The sequence below is a fragment of the Microdochium trichocladiopsis genome (genome assembly GCF_020744255.1).
Source record: "Microdochium trichocladiopsis strain MPI-CAGE-CH-0230 chromosome Unknown B0I36scaffold_3, whole genome shotgun sequence".
In the NCBI taxonomy this organism is placed as follows: domain Eukaryota; kingdom Fungi; phylum Ascomycota; class Sordariomycetes; order Xylariales; family Microdochiaceae; genus Microdochium; species Microdochium trichocladiopsis.
Genome location: NW_025763546.1, coordinates 3,099,387 through 3,120,958, shown reverse-complemented (window position 1 = coordinate 3,120,958; position 21,572 = coordinate 3,099,387). Strand labels below are relative to the sequence as shown.

General features: G+C 57.5%; 5 protein-coding genes across 5 annotated transcripts; 1 reads left to right on the top strand and 4 right to left on the bottom strand.

The window, feature by feature from the left end:
* Positions 1-5,029: 5,029 nt before the first annotated feature.
* Positions 5,030-10,763, top strand: B0I36DRAFT_360897 (fatty acid synthase-like protein; the record flags this gene model as incomplete). Its single annotated transcript, XM_046158406.1, has 3 exons — positions 5,030-5,561; positions 5,636-10,596; positions 10,653-10,763. 3 exons carry the CDS (start codon positions 5,030-5,032, stop codon positions 10,761-10,763), a joined length of 5,604 nt encoding a protein of 1,867 aa, XP_046015645.1.
* A 203-nt stretch (positions 10,764-10,966) lies between these two features.
* B0I36DRAFT_93944 (uncharacterized protein) lies at positions 10,967-13,026 on the bottom strand. The gene is made up of 2 exons (XM_046163621.1): positions 12,673-13,026; positions 10,967-12,493 (listed from the first exon to the last, which is right to left on the bottom strand). Exons 1-2 carry the CDS (start codon positions 12,731-12,733, stop codon positions 11,238-11,240), a joined length of 1,317 nt encoding a protein of 438 aa, XP_046015644.1. The 5' UTR covers positions 12,734-13,026; the 3' UTR covers positions 10,967-11,237.
* Positions 13,027-13,930: 904 nt separating this feature from the next.
* Positions 13,931-16,569, bottom strand: B0I36DRAFT_93910 (major facilitator superfamily domain-containing protein). The gene is made up of 4 exons (XM_046163620.1): positions 16,080-16,569; positions 15,609-15,922; positions 15,472-15,520; positions 13,931-15,396 (listed from the first exon to the last, which is right to left on the bottom strand). The coding sequence occupies exons 1-4, from the start codon at positions 16,150-16,152 to the stop codon at positions 14,018-14,020; spliced, it is 1,815 nt and encodes a 604-aa protein (XP_046015643.1). The 5' UTR covers positions 16,153-16,569; the 3' UTR covers positions 13,931-14,017.
* Positions 16,570-17,476: 907 nt separating this feature from the next.
* B0I36DRAFT_93908 (R3H-associated N-terminal domain-containing protein) lies at positions 17,477-19,046 on the bottom strand. The gene is made up of 3 exons (XM_046163619.1): positions 18,430-19,046; positions 17,833-18,340; positions 17,477-17,774 (listed from the first exon to the last, which is right to left on the bottom strand). Exons 1-3 carry the CDS (start codon positions 18,908-18,910, stop codon positions 17,597-17,599), a joined length of 1,167 nt encoding a protein of 388 aa, XP_046015642.1. The 5' UTR covers positions 18,911-19,046; the 3' UTR covers positions 17,477-17,596.
* A 531-nt stretch (positions 19,047-19,577) lies between these two features.
* B0I36DRAFT_318574 (uncharacterized protein) lies at positions 19,578-21,476 on the bottom strand. The gene is made up of 3 exons (XM_046153312.1): positions 21,027-21,476; positions 20,700-20,957; positions 19,578-20,624 (listed from the first exon to the last, which is right to left on the bottom strand). Exons 1-3 carry the CDS (start codon positions 21,098-21,100, stop codon positions 19,946-19,948), a joined length of 1,011 nt encoding a protein of 336 aa, XP_046015641.1. The 5' UTR covers positions 21,101-21,476; the 3' UTR covers positions 19,578-19,945.
* Between the last annotated feature and the right edge of the window lie 96 nt (positions 21,477-21,572).

Here is a 21,572-nt window from a genome sequence, read left to right as displayed (position 1 = left end):
GTGGAATAGTCTGGTTTGTGTCACAAGCCCGGAACGACTCCTTCACTTGTTGTTAGTCACGAGAACATGAGACGAGAGGTGACTGTCCCATTGGGCACTCACGGGTATCGCGGTTGTGGTAGTCTCCGTGGACTCAGCAAAGAGCAGGAGATCTGGTCGTTCTGAAGATGAGAGTCTATTCAAGTGGCAGAGAAAGGCCGCAATGGGTTACCCGAGTCAGACGGGTATCTTTCGTGGTGATTATAAGAGGGCGAGTGCCTTCCGTAGTTGTAGCCAGGCGGCTTGTTTGTGGGATGGTAGAAGGTGTTGAAGACTGCGCCGAAAGCAACGAAGAGAAGGAAGACCCGAGCTCCTATTTCTCGTGCTGCGAGTATCTAGTGGGAAGACGGGACAGGGCGGACGGGCTAGTCTTGAGGATGAGGGAAGAAGTGGGAGAACGGAGCAGGGCCGGTGGGAAGCTCAGAGTGTAGCGGAGGGGCAGGCTGGTGGTTTTACAAAGCTCGTGCTGGCTGGCGGGCGACGCCATGCGGGCAGGGAGGTCGTGCAGGATGGAGGGCCGCGTCCCGGCGGGAAGCACCACTCAACTAGCAGCAGCCCTGGCAGGTCTGGTAGGGGTGAGCAAAAAGGTACAACACTTTTTCTGCCGCTCGCCCGCTAGCTCTGGCCACCGTGGAGAGTTGCAGACCTTCTACTGTACCTGCACACAGATTGGGATAGATACCACCAGCGCTCTGGAGAGACACCCCGTGAGGGGCCTTAGCAGCTTCTGCAGCTCCTCGCTCTGAGCTCCTCCTAGTGTTGGCGGTGGAGTGTGGATCGCCCCTCCCAAGCGGCGCTGGTAGGGAGTCCTGGCCTGGGAGTCCTGGCCTGGGAGTCCCTGGCGTGCAGGGTCTCTACAAAGTCTCCCGCCCGCCAGAATGTTGGCGTTCCGCTTCCCCTCAAGCCACTTTTCCAAGCACTGGGAGTGCGCGTGGCCCAACGCTGCAACGTTCGAGCCATCTTTGGCACGACTTCCTGGTTCTCCCGGCCCATTCCCCGTGGTGTGGAGGCGTCGACTTGCACGCCAGAGCTCAGTTGGCTTGGCCCGTCGGTGCCTATCCTCGCCAAAAATAAAAATTTAGACAATCTTTGTTGGGGAAGCAGCGAGGAGGGTGAGGGGCGGCTTCCTGACTGCCTGTACGGCCGGGTGTAGTTCTAGAGTGGGTAAGGGTGCGAGGGTCAGGGGCAGCAGACCGCAGATTGGGGAATTCGATCCTCAACCAGGTCCCACTCGACCAAGGTATCGGTACTTGGACCCGTGAACCACCCTAGCTCTGGCCGTATGCAGCCAATCAGAGCTTCGCCCAAGCATGACAGGATTACTACAACACCATAACCAAGCATCGCGATGCCATTACTACGCTCCTTGATGTCGCGCTGTCACAACTTGGTGCCCTGTCATCAAGTAATTGGTAGGCTGCTCTCCCTTTCCCTCATTAGTCAGATTACTGTATATGCTTCATATATCGCTGCCTTTTGCAATTAATTGTTATTTTACTGGCTAGATGTTTGATGCGCACCTCCTCAGCCTGGCCGAGTTCTGGTCGTTTACCAAGATGTCTGGATGCGTAAAAAGTCCCACACAAGTTTGATGACTGGCTTGTCTCAGCCCATGTCCGTCGTCCAAGCCTTGCGGTCTTAGAAGCGCGTGGTCGTTGCAGCTGCTGCTACCCCAATCTGCCCTTACGCATGCTCACTTCCCACATGATCAGGGTCGGTAGCTGGAGCTTACTGCACTTGCCTATGGGATCAAGTCATCGTGCTGCAGAATGACCTCAGACAAGGTCCTTGCGCAGATCTGATAGCTCCAGGAGGATGCTCCGAGCCTTGTCAAGCTTCACAGCTGGAGGGGTGCACTATTCCCCATGTGCTTCGATGGCTTCTGGAAGCACCGTCCTAGAGGCGGGCCGGGCAGTCAAGGGCACGACGTGGTGTGCGTCTAGTACACGGCGTGGCCAAGCCGAGGAGCTTCCAAGCTTGCTGTCTTCTATGGCCACTGAGACTTGTACTTCTACAGCTGATTAAGCACAGTGAGGCTCCCACCACTGAGCAATCGTGAGTGATCCGCTCGTCGAAGACGCCCATCGATGAACACCTTCAACACTTGGGCATCATGTGTTGAGCACAAAATCTGAGCTGTTATGGGCCAGAGTGGAACGACAAGGCCCGCCAACTGTAGAGTTTCCATCCTGGTGTGTGTAAGTCGGGTCGGAGCTCGGTTCCAGCTCGGAGATCACGGCGTAGAGATCAACTAGGAGTATTATCAAGTCCTTCCCTCAACAGCTGTATCACCATGCCAACGCTTCCCCCATGAGCGGCGCCATCTGTCTCGGGCATTCTTTCGTTGCTTAATGCCTCTATCCCCCTTCAGGCAGAAGCGCGTTTACGTAGCTTCCAGGCTTGGAAACCCGTCAAGGTATTTCGTCCTCGGAGCGTCAGCAATTGCAAGAAATGACTGTTCCTGACAAGCACGGTTAACAGTGGAGTCTATCAAGATGTGTAATGCAAGCTGCCGCCACGACCGACTGCCCAAGTAGCTTCGCAAGTACCGGTACTTGATCTGGATGAGATCGCGCTGTGATTGGACGAGGAGCCACTTGTCAACCCCCCAGCCCGGGCTTGTAAAGTGCCACCCCAGCCACCCCAGCGAGCCTTGACCGTCCCCTGATGCGGATGACTGTCGGCAGGGCCCTTCACTGACGGTGAGGAGGGTGCATGCCAGCGTCGTAATCAATCCTTATCGTGTTGAGCTATTCTCGGTTGTCGACACTGGTGTGACGTAATCCCTGACCTGCAATACAGGCGGTGTACCCGAGCTGCTACGTGGTGGTAGACATGGTCTCTGACAGCTGCATAACGCAATTGAGGTTAAAACCTATGTGGAAGAGGAGGATACTGCGAGGGGAGCATTTCAAACGCCGGGCCTTGGAAAATGGCCGATGCGTTTGCGTGCGGGCGGGAAAGGGGGCCGTGGAAAGCTGGAGCGTTGGAAGCCATGGAAGATCTAGGGTCTTGTCTGGGCACGCCACTTTTCCAGGGGCAGCTAGCTCACGAATATGGTTGAGGAGCTAGTGGAGCCACAGGAGTGGGCCGGGAGTCTGGCTAGACGAATCAGGGGTGGCCGGGCTGGCGGTCTGGCATCCTTCGAACCCACGCTCTGGGGTCGGCAAGAGATGGTGGACCGCCTTTGTCAGAGTGAGCTCACTTTGTTCCGACACTCCCTCGATTCCGCCCCGGTAAAGGCGTGGCCGGGTCCAGCACTGTCGTAGTACACTAGATGACCTGGGCTGGGCCGCCAGCTTTCTGGTTTTCTGGTACAGAGCACGACTTGTGCAGTCAGGCCAGTTGCTAATACCTGCTTGCCCAAGCGCGATCAGCGACTAGACTATGCGCGCGATTCATGCATCTCCAAGTCACGCGGACTTGAACCGGGGAAGCCACTGCCGCAGTATGGGGAATCTGGCCTGCTATGGTGTGGAAAACATGGGCACAGAAGGCCCTTTTCGAGACGAGGTTTGTGGTTTGTTCACCGAGCCACGAGTAAGGCCCTGTAATCATGACATGGCTGTCAAGGTGTTGTGCTCTGGACATTTCCGATGCCAGGCAACAGCAAGCCGGGCATACGCAGTAGGAGAAAGGGGCGGGGGGGGGGGGGTGGAACCAAAGTGTGAGGGGGCGGATGTGTGGAGCGGAGCAGTGACTCCACGTCGACCTTTCCCCAATTCTTGCCCTGGTGCAATTGAGAATTCAACATTTGGGAAAGGCCACAGCTGTCAACGGACGGCCTCCTCGTCTCTGGCACAGCGGTTCCACGACGCTTTCCAATCTCCAACTGCTGGTTTGCGATGTGGTGTGACATGCCCAGAAGTGCCGCATTACATGATTTGGGACCACTGCAGGGCCGTCGGATGTCGCGAGGTGTGGCGATAAATGTGGTTTGTGCCTAGGTGGTACTTGCCGGCAGGCAGGCAAGCAAAGGCCGCCACAACGCACTGCCAGACGAAGAGATTAGATGTCGTTCACTGCTTGATGTGTCAGACTCATGATGATCGCTATTCGTGCCTGTCAGCGAGTATGGATAAGCATGTCTGGCTGATTTTACGAAAACGTCCAGCCATACCTATGCACAGCGGGGGGAGATCGCGCGTCCAAGCTGTTATGCTCGCTCTCACTCTGCCCCTCAAGGTTTCTGTGATAAACCGCGAGAGCGAGCGGTATGCGAGACCTGTTGGAGCCACCCAGAATAATGGCCCCTCCACGTACGTCCTGCATACGATATCGGCCGAATTCTGAGTTGCTGTCAGGGAGGCTGCTCTGCGTGGAGCCGGGACTTCCCATCGTCCAGCCAGGCCTGTTCTTGGTGGTCCCGTCTCCGGCAGGTACGCGCGCCGTGGCGACCGGGTCGCTGGCCCCTTCGCCCGCTCCCAATTGTGGTGAGTAAGTCACACCCCTCCCCCCTCCTTCCTCCACACCTGCACAGGCGCGCTCCCCCTCCAGGGTGCTACTGTGTTGGGCCCATTCTTTTCGTGGTCCCTCTTCTATCAACCCGTCCCAGTGTCGACACCGTCGTGCTTGAGCTTGCCTGGTTTGGTTTTTGTCCAAAACTTCCCATCGCAGCTCCCTATCCTGCCCCTCTTTGCTTCTTGCCCTGTCTCCAGCATCCAACTCGAGCCCAAGCGAGTCTGGTTGACCTCAATCACAAACTGCAGAAACACATCCCGCTGACTTCACGCCCAAGAAGCTCAGCCCGGACCTCATACCCTCTCCGCCTTCTTTTTCAGAGCAAGCCCTCCGCCCGGCGGCCTGCTCGCATCTCGTTCCGAACGGCCTGTGCCTTCGAGACGTGGTAGACTCGACGCATTCTGCGTGAATTCCATTCTCTACAGCTGCTCTCAGACGACCACGCCTACGTCGTCTTTTGTCGGCCACCTAATTGTAGCAACTCAGCCATCAAGCCCCCGCACGACAAAGCGGTAACACCACAGTCAAGATGCGCCCCGAAGTCGAGCAGGAGCTCGCCCACACGCTCCTCGTGGAGCTGCTGGCCTACCAGTTTGCCTCGCCCGTCAGATGGATTGAGACGCAAGATGTCTTTCTCGCAGAGCAACAAGCTGAGCGTATAGTCGAAATCGGTCCTGCCGACACTCTTGGCGGAATGGCCAAGCGAACCATTGGCCTCAAGTATGAAGCCTTTGACGCCGCCAAGTCCCTTCAACGCCAGATTCTCTGCTACAACAAAGACTCCAAAGAGATCTACTACGATGTAGACCCAGTAGAGGAGGAGGCCGCGGCGCCAGCTGCGGAGGGCTCTTCCAGCAGCGCGCCCGCCTCTGCTCCAGCCGCTGCCGCTGCCGCTGCTCCTGTGTCTGCTGCCCCTGCTGCCCCTAGCGCTGGGCCAGCCGCCGCCGTAGCCGATGCCCCGCTGCCGGCTGTGGACGTAGTCAGAGCCTTGATTGCACAGAAGCTGAAGAAACCGTTTGCTGAAATCCCGCTCAGCAAAGCCATCAAGGACTTGGTAGGAGGTTTGTGCTGCGCTCCATCCCATCTATTGTGCATAAACTGCTACATCAGTGCTAACCATGAATTCTGTCCTCAGGCAAGTCCACGTTACAAAATGAAATCCTTGGCGACCTCGGAAAAGAGTTCGGTTCGACACCAGAGAAGCCCGAAGATACCCCCCTAGACGAGCTTGGCGCTGTCATGCAGCAAACCTTCAATGGCCAGCTTGGAAAGACCTCCCAGGCTCTCGTTGCCCGTCTGATATCCTCCAAGATGCCTGGCGGCTTCAATATCACAGCCGCTCGCAAGTACTTGGAAACTCGCTGGGGATTGGCTCAAGGCAGACAAGACGGTGTCCTTGTCCTGGCCATCACCATGGAGCCTGCTGCTCGTCTTGGCGGCGAGCCTGACGCCAAGGCGTTCCTCGACGATGTGACTCAAAAGTACGCCAGCCATGCCGGAATCAGCCTGTCGACAGTATCTGCCGGCGGTGACGCCGGTGGCGGTTCTGGAGGCATGATGATGGACCCGGCGGCGATTGATGCCCTCACCAAGGACCAGCGTGCTCTGTTTAAGCAACAGGTCGAGCTTCTGGCCAGATACCTCAAGATGGACCTTCGCGCTGGCGAAAAGGCGGCTCAGGCATCCCACGAAGCCTCTTCCGTCCTCCAAGCGCAAGTCGATCTCTGGAACGCGGAGCACGGCGACTTCTATGCTGCGGGCATCGAGCCTTCTTTTAGCCCCCTGAAGGCTCGCACATACGATTCTTCATGGAACTGGGCCCGCCAAGACGTTCTCAGCATGTACTACGATGTTCTCTTTGGCCGTCTCAAAGCTGTCGATCGTGAAATTGTCAGCCAGTGCATCCGCATCATGAGCAAGTCCAACCCAAGGCTCCTCGAATTCATGCAGTACCATATCGACCACTGCCCCACCGAACGTGGCGAGACCTACAAGCTTGCGAAGGAACTTGGTCTGCAACTAATCGAGAACTGCATCGAGGTCATGAACGTCCCCCCGGTCTACAAGGATGTCGCCGTCCCGACAGGCCCTCGCACTACCGTCGATGCTCGTGGAAACCTTTCCTACGAGGAAGTTCCACGCCCTAGCTGCCGCAAGCTTGAGCACTACGTCCAGCAGATGGCCGAAGGCGGCAAGATCTCGGAGTACGGCAACCGCACCAAGGTCCAGAACGATCTCAGCCGCATTGTGAAGCTCATCAAGGAGCAGCACAAGATGTCAAAGACGGCCAAGATCGAGTTCCAGAAGCTTTATGCCAATGTTGTCCGCTCCCTCGCCATGAACGAGTCTCAGATCCTGCCAAAGGAGAGCAAGTCCACTGGTCTTACCAAGCGGGCTGCTGCCCTCAAAGCCAGTGCTCAAAACACCAAGGGCAAGGTCGAGACTATCCCGTTCCTGCATCTTCGTCGCCAGAACATGCACGGCTGGGAGTACAGCAAGAAGCTGACCGGCGTCTATCTCGACTGCTTGGAGGAGGCTGCCAAGAACGGTGTCAGCTACCAGGGCAAATACGCTCTCATGACCGGTGCTGGCGCTGGTTCCATCGGTGCCGAGGTCCTGTCTGGACTCATCAGCGGTGGCGCCAAGGTTATTGTCACAACCTCTCGCTTCTCCCGCGAGGTCACCGAGTACTACCAGGCGATGTACGCCAAGTTTGGCGCTCGCGGCTCTCAGCTGGTTGTTGTCCCCTTCAATGGAGGCAGCAAGCAGGATGTCGAGGCTCTGGTTGACTACATCTACGACAGCAAGAATGGTCTCGGTTGGGATCTCGACTACATTGTTCCATTTGCTGCCATTCCCGAGAATGGCCGCCAGATCGATTCGATCGACTCCAAGTCCGAGCTTGCTCACCGCATCATGCTGACAAATGTTCTCCGCCTCCTCGGATGCGTCAAGACTCAGAAGGCCGAGCGGGGCTTTGAGACCCGTCCGGCGCAGGTCGTTCTGCCTCTGTCGCCCAACCACGGCACTTTCGGTAGCGACGGTCTCTACTCCGAGTCCAAGCTTGGTCTGGAGACGCTTTTCAACCGCTGGCACGCCGAGGACTGGGGCAACTACCTCACCATTTGCGGTGCCGTCATTGGCTGGACCCGTGGCACTGGTCTCATGTCGGCCAACAACATTGTTGCGGAGGGTGTTGAGAAGTTTGGTGTCCGCACGTTCTCGCAGCAGGAAATGGCGTTCAACTTGCTCGGCCTGATGTCGCCTGACGTCGTCGATCTCTGCCAGGTCGAGCCAGTATTTGCTGACCTAAACGGCGGTCTGCACTTCCTGCCCAACCTCAACGAGACCATGACCAAGCTTCGCAAGGACATCATGGAGACCAGCGAGACACGTCGTGCTGTGACTAAGGAGACTGCCCTTGAGAACAAGATTGTCAACGGCGAGGACTCCGAGACTCTGTACAAGCAGAAGAAGGTGGAGCCTCGTGCCAACCTCAAGTTCGATTTCCCGACCCTGCCAGACTGGAAGAAGGAAATCGCGCCTCTCAATGCCAACCTCAAGGGCATGGTCGACCTTGACAAGGTTGTCGTTGTTACTGGTTTCGCCGAAGTTGGCCCCTGGGGTAACTCGAGAACCCGCTGGGAGATGGAGGCTTATGGTCAGTTCTCCCTTGAGGGGTGCGTCGAGATGGCCTGGATCATGGGCCTGATCAGGCACCACAATGGCCCTATCAAGGGTCAGCCATACTCCGGCTGGGTTGATGCCAAATCTGGCGAGCCCGTGGATGACAAGGACATCAAGGCCAAGTATGAGAAGCACATCCTGGACCACTCTGGTATCCGTCTTATCGAGCCCGAGTTGTTCGGTGGTTACGATCCCAACAAGAAGCAGCTCCTGCAGGAGGTTGTTATTGAGCACGACCTCGAGCCGTTCGAGACGTCTAAGGAGACTGCAGAGGCCTTCCAGCGCGAGCACGGCGAGAAGGCAGAGATCTTCGAGATCCCCGAGAGTGGCGAGTACATTGTGCGCATGAAGCAGGGCGCGACTCTCTGGGTCCCCAAGGCGCTTCGCTTCGACCGCCTGGTTGCTGGCCAGATTCCTACTGGCTGGGATGCCAAGAAGTACGGTGTACCCGAGGACATTATCAGCCAGGTTGACCGCGCGACTCTTTTCGTTCTCGTGTCGGTCGCCGAGTGTTTGCTCGCCTCTGGTATCACCGATCCTTACGAGTTCTACAAATATGTGCACGTCTCGGAACTTGGTAACTGCATTGGTGCTGGTATGGGTGGCTCTAATGCTATCCACAGCATGCATGTTGATCGCCTCATGGATCGTCCTGTCCAGAACGACATTCTCCAGGAGACCTTCATCAACACTGCCGCAGCGTGGGTCAACATGTTGCTTCTGTCTTCCTCGGGTCCCATCAAGACCCCTGTCGGAGCCTGCGCCACTGCTGTTGAGTCTGTCGACATTGGCTACGAGACCATCATGGAGGGCAAGGCCCGCATTTGCTTGGTTGGTGGTTTCGATGAGTTGAACGAGGAGGGCTCGTACGAGTTTGCCAACATGAAGGCTACCAGCAACGCCGTCGACGAGTTCGCGCACGGCCGCACTCCGAAGGAGATGTCCCGTCCCACAACTACCACCAGAAACGGCTTCATGGAATCTCAGGGATCTGGTATCCAGCTCATCATGACCGCTCAGCTGGCGCTCGACATGGGTCTGCCTATCTATGGTATTCTGGCCCTCACCACCACCGCCAGTGACAAGATTGGTCGCTCGGTCCCTGCTCCTGGTCAAGGTGTCCTCACCACTGCGCGGGAGAACGCCGGCAAGTTCCCGTCTCCCCTCCTGGATATCAAGTACCGCCGTCGCCAGATCGAGCTGCGCAAGAAGCAGATCCGGCAGTGGAAGGAGTCCGAGCTCGAGTATCTCTACGAGGAGGTTGCTGCTATCAAGTCACAGGGTGGTGAGGTCAACGAGAAGGAGTACACTGAGGATCGCGCCGTCCACATCGAGAAGGAGGCCGTCCGCCAAGAGAAGGAAGTCCTCCGCAGCCTCGGCAACAGCTTCTGGAAGCAGGACAACAGCATTGCTCCTCTCCGTGGCGCTCTCGCCACCTGGGGTCTCACGATCGATGACCTTGACGTCGCCTCGTTCCACGGCACTTCTACCAAGGCCAACGACAAGAACGAGTCGTCGGTCATCTGTGAGCAGCTACGCCACCTTGGTCGCAAGAAGGGTAACGCCGTCCTCGGCATTTTCCAGAAGTACTTGACTGGTCACCCGAAGGGTGCCGCTGGTGCCTGGATGCTCAACGGCTGTCTACAGGTGCTGAACACCGGCTTGGTGCCCGGTAACCGGAATGCTGACAATGTCGACGAGGTCATGGAGCAGTTTGACTTCATCGTCTACCCTAGCCGCAGTATTCAGACTGACGGTGTCAAGGCGTTCTCCGTGACTTCGTTCGGTTTCGGTCAGAAGGGTGCCCAAGCTATCGGCATCCACCCCAGATACCTGTATGCTGTCCTTGATGAGGCCACCTACAACGCGTATGCTGCCAAGGTCAATGCTCGCCAGAAGAAGGCATACCGCTACCTGCACAACGGCATGATCAACAACGCCATCTTCCAGGCCAAGGACCACTCTCCATACACCGAGGAGCAGCTCCGCAAGGTTCTTCTCAACCCCGACGCCCGTGTCACCCTTGAAAAGAAGAGCAAGGATCTCACCTACGCTTCCGACTTTGCGAAGCAGGCCGCCGCCGCCAAGCTGCCCAAGTCACAGAAGACCAGAGAGATGGTGGAGGGACTCTCCAAGACACTTCAGGCTGGCAATAACAGCAAGATCGGCGTTGACGTTGAAGACATTTCTGCTATCAACATCGACAACGAGACTTTTGTGGAGCGCAATTTCACCAGCAACGAGATTGCCTACTGCAAGAAGGCTGCCAGCCCTCAGAGTTCCTTCGCCGGCCGCTGGTCTGCCAAGGAGGCCGTCTTCAAGAGTCTTGGTGTGCAGAGCAAGGGTGCAGGCGCGCCGCTCAAGGACATTGAGATCTTGTCCAACGAGCAGGGTGCCCCTGTTGTCTCAGTAAGTTTACATCACAGTTGTTCATCACCCAAACCTCATGCTAACGCCTCACTTAGCTGCACGGCGATGCCGCTGAAGCCGCCAAGAAGGCTGGCGTGACCGAAGTTACCGTCTCCATTTCGCACTCGGAAGATCAGTCGATTGCGATTGCTGTCGCCAGCTTTTAGAGGGTGTGAAGTTTCTGGCTGCTAATCATGTACATAACGCTGGAGTTGGACTTTTGTGCTTTGAGCTATTGCATTGCTTGATACCGGGATGATTTAGAGGTACGAGACGGGAACGTGTTATTCTATCATGTATTACGAGAGCCGCGAGCACACTTGGGCACGTGCGAAGCGGACCGACCACCCACTCCCGGTCGCATACACATCTTGGGCGAATACATAATAGGCATGACTTTCACACTTTTCACCGCACGGGCGGACTGCTTTTGACATTGCCATGACGGTTGTGCCCGCTCAAACATACAATTGATCCGATCGTGACCACAAGATGAACGTTGAGATGCCTCTAGCGATTCTATAGTGCATGCTGTAATGCTCTTCGGACAGGCAGCAACCACACTAGGGGCAAGATGAGCATCTCTGTTGAGGTGCCCGCGAGAGCTCTGTGACGGGCTCGCAGCGGGATTTCCAGCTGCGCTAGCCATCGACATTTGCCCGGTCATTCTTGTTGACCGTGTCCTCAAGCCAAGCAATCATGTCCGCAATCTCATCACTCACAGCTTTATCGCGGGGGATCTCGTGCCCGGCCCTCGTGTCGAATACCCTTCGACACGCGGGATCGCAGAACAGGGCGAGCTGGATGGCCGCGGGATACCGCGGGTCCTTGACGCCGTAGACGTGCGCGGTCGGGATGGAGATCTTTGCCGAGGCGGGCAGAGGGGGCCGCAGGTCCAGACCGTAGACGTCGGCGAGATGGTGGTTGTGACGGCCCTCGTCGGACTCTGCTGTTGTTGGCTGTGCCTGGAGAGGGTTGAGTGGGAACGAAGTTGGCAGCTGCCGCGGGTCCTGGTGTTTGTTGCCGCTGATGATGCCTTGTGCGTCGTGCGATAGCGTGGACAAGTCGTCCCAGGGACTCTTGAAAGGACGTGATCCCGGCGGCGGCAGGGGCTTTCCCTGGTCCCGTGCTGCAGCGGTCCCGGGGAGCAAAGGAGAGGAGGACGAGGAGGAGAAGGAAGGCGAGTTACGGGCGAGGATCTGGCGCAGCTGCTCTCCCATAAGCCGCGTCTTCCTCGCGAGGTCCTCTCCCGTCATGGCAGTAATGTCCCACGCCTTCTGCGAGACTTGAATGCCGGCTGCGGCTCCTGGCGGGCCGAGGGACTCCAGAATGGGCAGCGGAGGGCCGCCACAGATGAAGAGGACTGCCTTGAACGGTGGCGGCGGCGGCGGCGGAGTCACGGCTCTGCACCGCTTGTTCGGGTTGGCGGCTTCTGTTGTAGCAGCAGCATTATTTTCCTCGTGTCGCTCGTCGGCACACTGTCCATCATTCCTCGAGCAGTTCTCTGCTGCTGCTGCTGCTGCTGCTGCGATTCTTGCCGCCTCGACTTCGGTGGCGTGCCTCATCAACAGGCCTGCCACAACCGCCGCGCCTTGCGAGAAGCACAGGCACGCATCGTATGGAATCCCGGTCGCCTTTACCTCTCGGAGGATATGCGAGAGGACATACTCGGGCGCAGCGTCAAGTTCCTCCTGGTCCGTGTACGAGCGGAGAAACGTGTAGTACGGCGGCGGGAAGAATGGCGATATCGGCAACAGCCGTCCGTCCGAGCCTGAGCCTGAGCCTGAGCCTGAGTCCAGCCCTGCGCCGCCGGGCAACTTGGATGTGCTGAGCTCATGGGGCCCGTCGATGAACTCGAACGAATGTCTGCCCAGGGGAAGGCGGGCCCTGAAGGCAGCTGTGCGGGTTATGTCAGTCAGGCATTACGGGCGCTGTTCAGACATGCATCAATAATGCGTTGCCCTGTTCCTGATGCTGGTTCCTGCATGTGGGATGTGTTGATCATGGAGGACACAGAAAGGACACAGGCCAGGCACGTTGTGCGTAACGGGGAGTGAAGAGGAGGAGGAGACGCACCAGTCTGCGCCTTGAATATGGCACCACTCGTCCCTGCGCCGTGAAGGCATAGAAACTTCATGACGCGCTCTTTGCCTGGCAGTTTCGCCGTGCAGAGGTGAAGAAAAGTTCTCAGGTAATTTTCCGGTATGAGATTGACGTCCTCCGTCCGTAAGACGGCTATTGTGCCTCACAACTCCTTCTTTGCGATTGTGCTCGCGGTTTTAAAAGCAAGATCAACGTTTGCTCCAGGGAAACGCAGCTCTGTCTGCGAAATTTCAATGTCTAGAAACGTCTTCAGTCTGGAGGCCGGCCAATTCACCCTCCTTGGCAGTGCTTCAGGCTCGCAAAATGTGATTTTCGTCCCTGGAATCCGACAAAGACTGAAAACCACCAGACGGGCCATCTCTCTGGAATATCAGAGCTGTAATAGCATACCATACCCAGTCAAACACAATGCTCTTGCCCCGGATGGTTGAGCTGCACATGTCAGACAAACAGTAAGCAGCTTTCGTCGATGCCCGCACCAAAACCCCTGTGCGCATCACAACTTTCGCAGCTGCTCGCTTTATACACTAAGAAGGGGTAAATAAAGTAAGCAATGCCCTCTAAAAAGCCCCGGCAAATTGCCTTTGAGCTCCAGGTGACCTTAACGCCACACCAAGTTGCAGAAGATATGGTGGGCCTCTGTAAGCCGCTTGCCTCCTCGGTAGACACGCACGTGGACCGGACTTACAACGAGTGCCTCAAGTTGGAATTCACAAGCTGATGTAGCTCGAACCATGCAGAACGATTTTTAACGTGCTTCTGGCTCGGGGGTGGGCATCAATGCGAAGGGGTGTTTGGTACGGGGACCACCATCCAAGCTGCCTCATACTGGGGCATCCCCACAGAGAGCTTGTTAAAGCTTCTAGCTTGAACATGGAGCAGATGTACATGCCCAGGGCGCAGAGTATAGCACTACTCTAGCTGCTGCTACCTAGACAGGCAGACATGTAAATGTACCCGGAGTGGGGGAATAGGTAACAACCTGCAAGCCAGGTTGTCAAAATAGAAAAGGAGAGAGAGAGAGCGAGCATGGAATATAGAAACACCAAGCATGGACGGCGTGTATTGCAGGATCGCTTGCCAGTCCAGCAGCTATTCACGAATCTTGCTCCGTGCTCGTGGCAGAAGGCTGAATGCGCGCACATGCTCAAGCCCAGGTCTAATGAGAAATATGCTTCGTGATGTTGGGATGGATAGCAAGGAGGTTCGCCTCTATATACATTCCTCCTCAGAACTTACGATCCCCGTTTCTTCCTGATGCAATATATATCCCCGGGACTCGTCACGTCCACTCATGCTTTGCCACGCCCCTTAGCCTCTATGCTTCAACATGCAACCTCTCGCCACCACCAACAGCCCCCCGCTCCACATCGCCGCTGCCCCCATGGATCACATCCTCTTCAGGCCCAACCGTGTTCGGGATGAAAAGTAGCTGCACGACACCAAGCAGCGCAACTCCCGCACAGCTGAACCACGCCGCGGCGCTCCCGCCCGCGCTGAAGATGATGCCGGCGAGCGGGGGACCAATGGTGCGGGCAAGACAGCACCCGGACATTGCGAGGCCGTTGACCCGGCCGAGTACGGTCGAGTGCGGGGTCGCGTCCTTGAGCAGGATGAGCGCACAGGGCATCGAGATGATGCCGTAGAAGCTCTGCATGAGCAGGCTGAGCGTGAGGCCCAGACTCGCCAGCTCGACCGTGGGCATGGCCGAGATGAAGGGCATGAGCATGTACGCGGTCGGGTACAGGATGACCATGACGACAAAGGAGCGCCGGACGCCGACCTTGGCCACGAAGACGGGAAAGATGACGGCCTGGATAAACAGGCCCATCACGCCGTTGCTCGCAAGGTACGAGCCCACGTCGTGCACCGTGTAGCCCAGGCCGCCGCGGAAGTCGATGCGTCCCGTGTGCGAGGGCACGGCAGGCTCGTCGAGGAGGTGGATTGGGAAAAGCGCGCTGAAGGCCATCTGGTGGTATGACACGAGGACCATGGCCAGGATGAGCATGAGGATCTTGAAGCCGAACACGCGCCCCGTGTAAGGCGCCGTATCGTCTTCGTCGTCTTGGCCGTCTGTTCTGCCCGCGCCGTTTGTCCCCATCGGATGCCGCACGAGGCCGTTTGGTGGTTGGAGCGAGCTGGAGCGTTGTTTGAACGAGGCTAGAGTGCTCATAGACGACCTGCGGATGTCAAAGGTGTGCTCTATGGGTAGCGGCAGGCTCTCCTCCATAAACACGGGGCCCGTGATCCTGCCTTCTGAAAGCCTGCGACCACCGCCACGGCTGTGGCTGGTGCGAGTTTTGCTCGAGTGCCGCTTCGCTCGCCCGTGCAGAGGTGTTCTCTCGTCGAGGAGAGCAGTGGTCTCGATGGCGCCGACCTCGTCTTCGCGCTCGTCTTCGTCGCTAATGGCGTGCTCGTCATCATAGCCACGGCGGGTGTCTTTCATGCCCGCACCACTGGCTTGTCTCGAAGCACGAGGGTTCGTCTCCTCGAGAAAAAAGATGCCCTGGATGATAGCCAGAATGACGGCGATCATTGCGACAAGGTTGGGCAGGAGGTACGGGTACTGTCCAAAGAGGCCGTCCTCAGGAAAGATGTCGGGGTAGAAATGCGCCGGCTGGGCAAGAAAGCCTCCCATGGCGGATCCGATGATGCCCCCAAGGACCCAGACGAATGGCTGGGTGGCATATGCCTTTGCTGTAGCCTCGTTGGAATTTTGTCAGTACTCAGTTCAATGCCTGATGTAAACGAGGACGTGGGAGTCAGACGCACGCTCATGTTCAGGCAACTTGACCATTTCTGCGACCATCGTCTGCATGACCTGTTTAGACAGATTTCCGTCAGCACGCAAACAGGCTAGAGTCGGCCCTCATCCGGGCCAGATCGTTTCGTCTACAAGGCGAACTCACAGAAACATTCCCGTTCAGTGCACCGCCGATGAACCGCGCGAGCAACGCGACCCAGTACGATTTGGCAAGCCCGAATATGAGCGAGCTGAGAGCGACGCCGCCAAGGCCAATGAGCACGATGGGCTTCCTGCCGTATCGATCCGAAAGCGCGCCCCAGCCCATGGCGGTGATGGCCTCGGCGACGGCATACGCGCTGACCAGGAGGCCGGCGTAGAAGGAGGCATCCTCGTCAGTGCCGCGCAGGTCGCGCACCAGCACATACGTGTAGGCGAGGATCGAGTTGAAGGCGATGGGCTCGCTGAACCGGCAAATCGCTGACGTGGTGCGGACTTGTGTTAGCTCAACTAGAATACAGAAGGCATAATCACAAGGTCATTGTCATGGGGATGCGCCAAGGAAGGAGCGGAAGATGACGGGGTAGCGCTTCCTCAAAAGGCTGTTCAGCGATTAGGGCAGCAAGAGATGTCTCACCGAGGATTGTCAACTGCTTGTAAGGAAAAGCATTCGGGTCCTTTTCAGGCCGTGACGCCCCGTTCGTCGCCATCCGGCTCGTTGCAGAAGCTATCGCTCCTAGCCTCGCCTTTCTAACTGCCAAACGTGTAGTTGTTATGCCGTGTACGCGCCCACGGATCTTGAGCCACCAAACCGAATGCCAACCAGCGGTCACTCGCCAGCTGGTCAGAGGTCAAGATTGCACAACGACGCAGAACCACGGTGCTATCGTGTAGGCTGAAGTCGACGCGATGAAGCCAAACAGGACTGAGTCGAGAATCCGCAACAACGTCCGAGGTAGACGAAGTTCAACAAGTCACGGCTGCCACTCGAGGGCAAATCAGGCACGGAAAGAACCTAGCAAGAACTAGACGAGTGGACAGGCCCACGATGCCGATCTCTGTTCATATAAGCGGCGCGGCGGCAAATGCCCGGCTCGGAACGACGTCGCGTGCGACGAAGCGGCGCGAAACCGGGGCCTTCAGACCAGACGACCTATGCGCCTCACCTCGCCATCCCCACTCGCTCTTTCAACGCAACTTGTCCGATGTGGGGTTCTCTGGGTTCGCCCTGGCCGGTGAGGAGACGGGTACCCCAGCCTGCAGCACCGGAGCACATCCGTTGCCATCCATGATGGACGGTGAGGGCCAATCTCCTCACTTGTCGGGCCAATCGACATCCCCGATAGCACAGCCGCCGAGATGGCGTGCATGAGCGTGGGTATGTGTAGCCCTCCTCGTATCACCACGGCTCTCGCAATGTGCCGAAGTTGAGCCCCAGTCGCGGGGAATCTTGCAAGCAATCAAACCCTTGTGCGGGGAACTTGCTAGCATCAGGACGGGTTCTCTGCGTCAAGGGCACACCGCCCCCCCAGCGAGGCGGCAAACATGAAAGTGTCAGTTGACCTATGCGCAGGGAGTCAAGTAGAAGAGCCGGGCCTTGTAGTCCTCTATCAAGACGAGAGCAGCATCCTCCGTGTGCAGATTTTATGCCTCACGCCCGCTTGTCCAAGTATCCTTGCAACACATCGTGCTGTCAGATACAGTCCTTCAAGGTTCACCAGGCACGACATTGGGCCCTTTGAGCACAAGCACACACCCCCACGGCACGGCCCCTCTCACACATTGATATTGGCTCTGCGGCCCCCCAGGAGACGACGAGCCGGTAAGTCGGATCACACAGGCCCGGGATGGCTATGGGTTGGCGGGTGCCACATAATACGCCAGCATATGCAGCTGTTCCCCATTGCAGCATAGAGCTCCCGCGAGCCGCATTAGTTCAACTTAGAGGTCTGGGGATGCCCCCTGGCTTGAAAAAGCCAATCTCTGCATGCATGTTGTCTGTTCTAGTATGCGTGTATCTTGCGTGGCGCTGTCCCGTACCAGATGCCAGATGAATGTTGTCAGGCCCTCACGGATGCACTTATGGATCCCAGCTTCTTTTGGAAGTTGACAAATCGCGTGGTGAACTCCTCAACTCGACCGGTATTTTGATACTCAGCAGAGCTCCCACAGTGGCCGTGGTAACTCTGAGATGGCATGCACAGACTGTGGATGCTGCCGCGCGGACGGCGGGTGGAGACTCACATAGACAACCTTGCGTCTTGGGTTGCCCATCAACACGGACTGCGACTTCAGGCCATAGTAGTCCGATATCGAGTGAGTAATCCATCGTCTGTAGCAAAACGGTCAGTAATGCAGAATCACGACCTACGAGGTGTACCACGACTTACTTAAATGCGCTACTCTCATCGTCGTCGCCAAGTGCGTCAAACACCATGCCTTCTTGAGGTGCCGCGTCGGCGCCCTTGGGCTCCCGCTTGGCCTTCTTCCAACCATCGCGCATGGTGCCATTGCGCCCGACAAAGACTATCTCTTCATCCTCCGTACTACTGCTGTCCGACTCGAGTTCTGCAGCGGGTTTGGCGGCTTCTCGCTCCACGAGGAACTTTCGGACCGGTTCTTCAAGAGACCTCACCCACGTCTTGACAGCAGGCACCTTCTTGGCACGGACGAAGAGCTCTCTCGGCACGCGCCCGGTGACGTGCTCATCACCGAGCGTCCGGGTTTGGGTCTGCTTGCGCCGCGCGGCAGCCGCGGTCTTGGTCTCGACCCGTGCGCGCACGTGCAAGTCCCATGCTGAGGCGAGCTGGTAAGGAACATGAACGACCGGATGCGTGGGGCGGTGCTCCCAGTCAATCGGCTCGGGCGGTTGGACGTTAGGGACATGGAGAAGGCGGTCTATATGGCAAAACCTAGTCAGCCATATCTGCCCGCCTTCTCACGGGCGCGTGATGTTTTATGTCAAAGGCTGCGGAACATATACGCACCATTCTCCCATCTCCTGCGCTGGCGACTACCCTCTTTGCCCTTGAGCAGGGCCTCCCGCCGCTTCTGGCTGTCGCGAGCCGACGGCGGGCGCGGCGGCGGAGTCACAGCATTGGTCCGCGCACGAGGGTCTATCGAGACCTTTCTCGTCTTGACGAGTTCCTGATCAAGTGGGATCGAGAGAGGCTGCTGCTGATGCTGCTGCTGTCTTGGCGCCACCGCTGGGGAGACACTCAGGGACTCGATCGCGGACACGGCCCACGCCTCGATATCGATGGTACTACTCGCCGCCTGGGTGGTGGTCTGAGGCGTTACGGATGTCGACCGGGTGAATGGCGACGGGCCTCGCTGCGTAGAAGCAGCAGCCGTTGTTGTCGTCGTCGAGACCGGGTGGCTGGCATGAGCAGTCGTGTCTGGCGTGGTGCCCCGAATAGGAGCACCGCCGAGACCGGGAGGTGGGGGGACTGCGTTGTAAACCGCCATGGTTGCAGAAGCGGATAAGCCGGACGCAGGAAGCGGCAGGAGCGAGCAGATCTCTACCGAAGCTGGTTGCCAAAGGGACCAGACGCTGCGTTATTGCCCCTCCGAGCGCATCTGAGGAAAAGGAGGGATAATGGTAAACAGGGAGGCGAGGAGGTCGAGAAGTTATCTTGAGCATGGGGAATGAGTAATTCTGGCTTGATTCAGGACCATGTCATCCGAAGGAGGGGGGCGCCCTCGCGGGTCTGCGGGTGCTAGTGGCGCATCCCTCCTGATCATTTTGCTGTGGCGATACTTGGTCTGAAAGTCCAGAAGCTCATCGGTTGCCATGAGTCGTTGGATACGCCTTTGATGGTTTGGCCAGTGCCATCAACCTCACAGAAATTGACATCCGCTTCGACCCAGCTGCTTGTTCTTTGCCCATGATCCTGTGCTGTTCTTTCACCTCTGGGGCAAGCATGACCACGAAGATACACAGCCAACCCTGTACTTCTGAGTCAACCTTTCAATGACACATTGAAGTCGCGTCGCCCTCGCGCTAGCGTTGCACCCCATCAAGCGGTCCCCGGGGCCTGGATCTGCTTATCGGCCAATCACACGGCAGAGATGTCCACGGGGCCAGCGCCCCCCAGGGGCACTGGAGCTCACCCTCACTTTCGCGAGCTTCTGCCTGGTGCCTACAGTGTGCCCCTCTAGCTGAGTGAAGCTTCCACTTGACGAAAAGCACAGTGATGCCGAACGGTCCCGTTAGGTCGGACGAGGGATTGGTCTGTTCAACTTTTGACATACAGCAAGTCACGCTCTCTATGCCCAGAGTCGCATCATGAGCTCTCGTGCGTTTTGCAGAGTCAGCCGATAGCGTGATTCAGGCCACAGGCATGGCATGTTATTGTGGACAAGCCCACTCGAGTAGAATAAGAAGAATATATACAATAGCAACCCCCCAAGACAATTTGGTCCAATAAAACAACGGGGCAATTCGAATCGTTACAAAATAGAACAACCCTTCACAAACGTTTTTGATGTTTGGGGTCCCGATCATCGTGTCCCGGAGCTTCCGATGCCCCCAGGCGCAAGAAGAGGCTGGTCCTCGCCCATGCCCTGTACACTCTCGCGGTCAAGCGCCCGCTCAATTTCCTCTTGTGTGTCACCGTAGGCTTGGAGATGAGCCGAATACGGTCCGGGGGAGGGAAGCACCCTCGGGGTGGTCCGCCGGTTGTAGGACGGACGCTCGGCAGCGGTCTGTTGCTTGCTCCTTTCAACTGCCTGCCACTCGTAACGGATGGCCATGACCAGTAGGATGCCCTGCATGAAGGCGGTCAGGACGTACACACCCCACGAGCTCCAGCCGCCCCAGCCGAGCCGTGCAGCCAGGCTAGCGGCAAAGAGGAATCCTCCGGGGGTTTGGATGCACATCATGAGTATGCTCAGGCTTCCGGCGTGCTTGAGCTTGTAGGTGGTCCAGATTTGCGGAAAGTACTGGACCGCCGCGAGCACGGCAGCAGAGATACCGAGGAAGTTGGCCCAGGGTAGCAGGTATTGCGGAGCCCCCAGAGACAGCGAAGCAGACACAATGACGACGGCAAAACCATGCACGATGCACACCACTGCCACTATCAGGGCGGTCCGCCAGGTAGGCTTGTCTGGGTCCTGCTCGAGTTCCTCCTCGTCCACGTCGGCGTCGTCTCGGCGGAAGAAGACAAGGAAAAGCAATAGTCTGAGAGGAGGGGGGGTCAGCCAGGTCTAGATCGAGATGGCAAGCGAGATCAAACGAGGCAGGTGATGCACGTACATGACAGCAAAGCAAATCCACTGCGTGCCGATTTGCACGATGCCGAGCACACCCGCGGTGCACTCGAAAGGACTGACTTCCTTGCAGCACATGACGTCGGCGCGCGACTCGGGGAGCGTAAGGATGTTGCCAAACTGCGCGTTGGCGGACGTGACCCCGAGCAGGACAAAGTATGGAGAAATCCCCTCCGAGGTGCCTCGCGAGATGATCCGCACATGTTGGAGCAGGTAGGACATGAGGATGCCGAGGATGATGAGGCTGTGCAGACAGATGACAGTGCTGTTAGCATCCTTCCCAGGTCGTGGCTGATCTATCAGGGCCACTCACATGGAGACAAAGAAGTTTGTGAAGCCCCCTTCACGGAGGGCATCGCAGCGGTCTTTGAGGAACAGCGCGTCCATCTTGGCCGTCGATGACTGCTCAATGGTATGCTACTTGTGTTGGCGAGGGACAACACTGTCAACGAGGGCGTCGACCACTTCGAAGCACTGCGGTATCGTGCACGCCAGGCGATGAGGTCGCTCAGAGGGGGCCGACGTGGTGGATGGCGTTGGCTGGAGGAGCGCGTCGGCAAAGCCGGCTTCGAGTCGGTCGTAGGGTAGAGAGGTTTCGGGGGCTTGGGACCACAGCGCTGTCCCAGGCCACGAAGAGGATATCGCTGCCGAGAGCTGAGACGGACAACAATGATAAGAAGGGAACCCTTGTCAGGCTGGGAACCGAGCGGTTGCACACGAGAGCCTGCGGGGAGGAGGAGTGAGTGAGGCGAGGTTTGTTGTGAGGAGTCGTTGACCAGCCGCCCCAGGCACAGGCTCGATCCGGAGCGATGAGCGGGTAGCCTAGCTCCAACAGCTCCAACCGTGCGACTCCATGTGA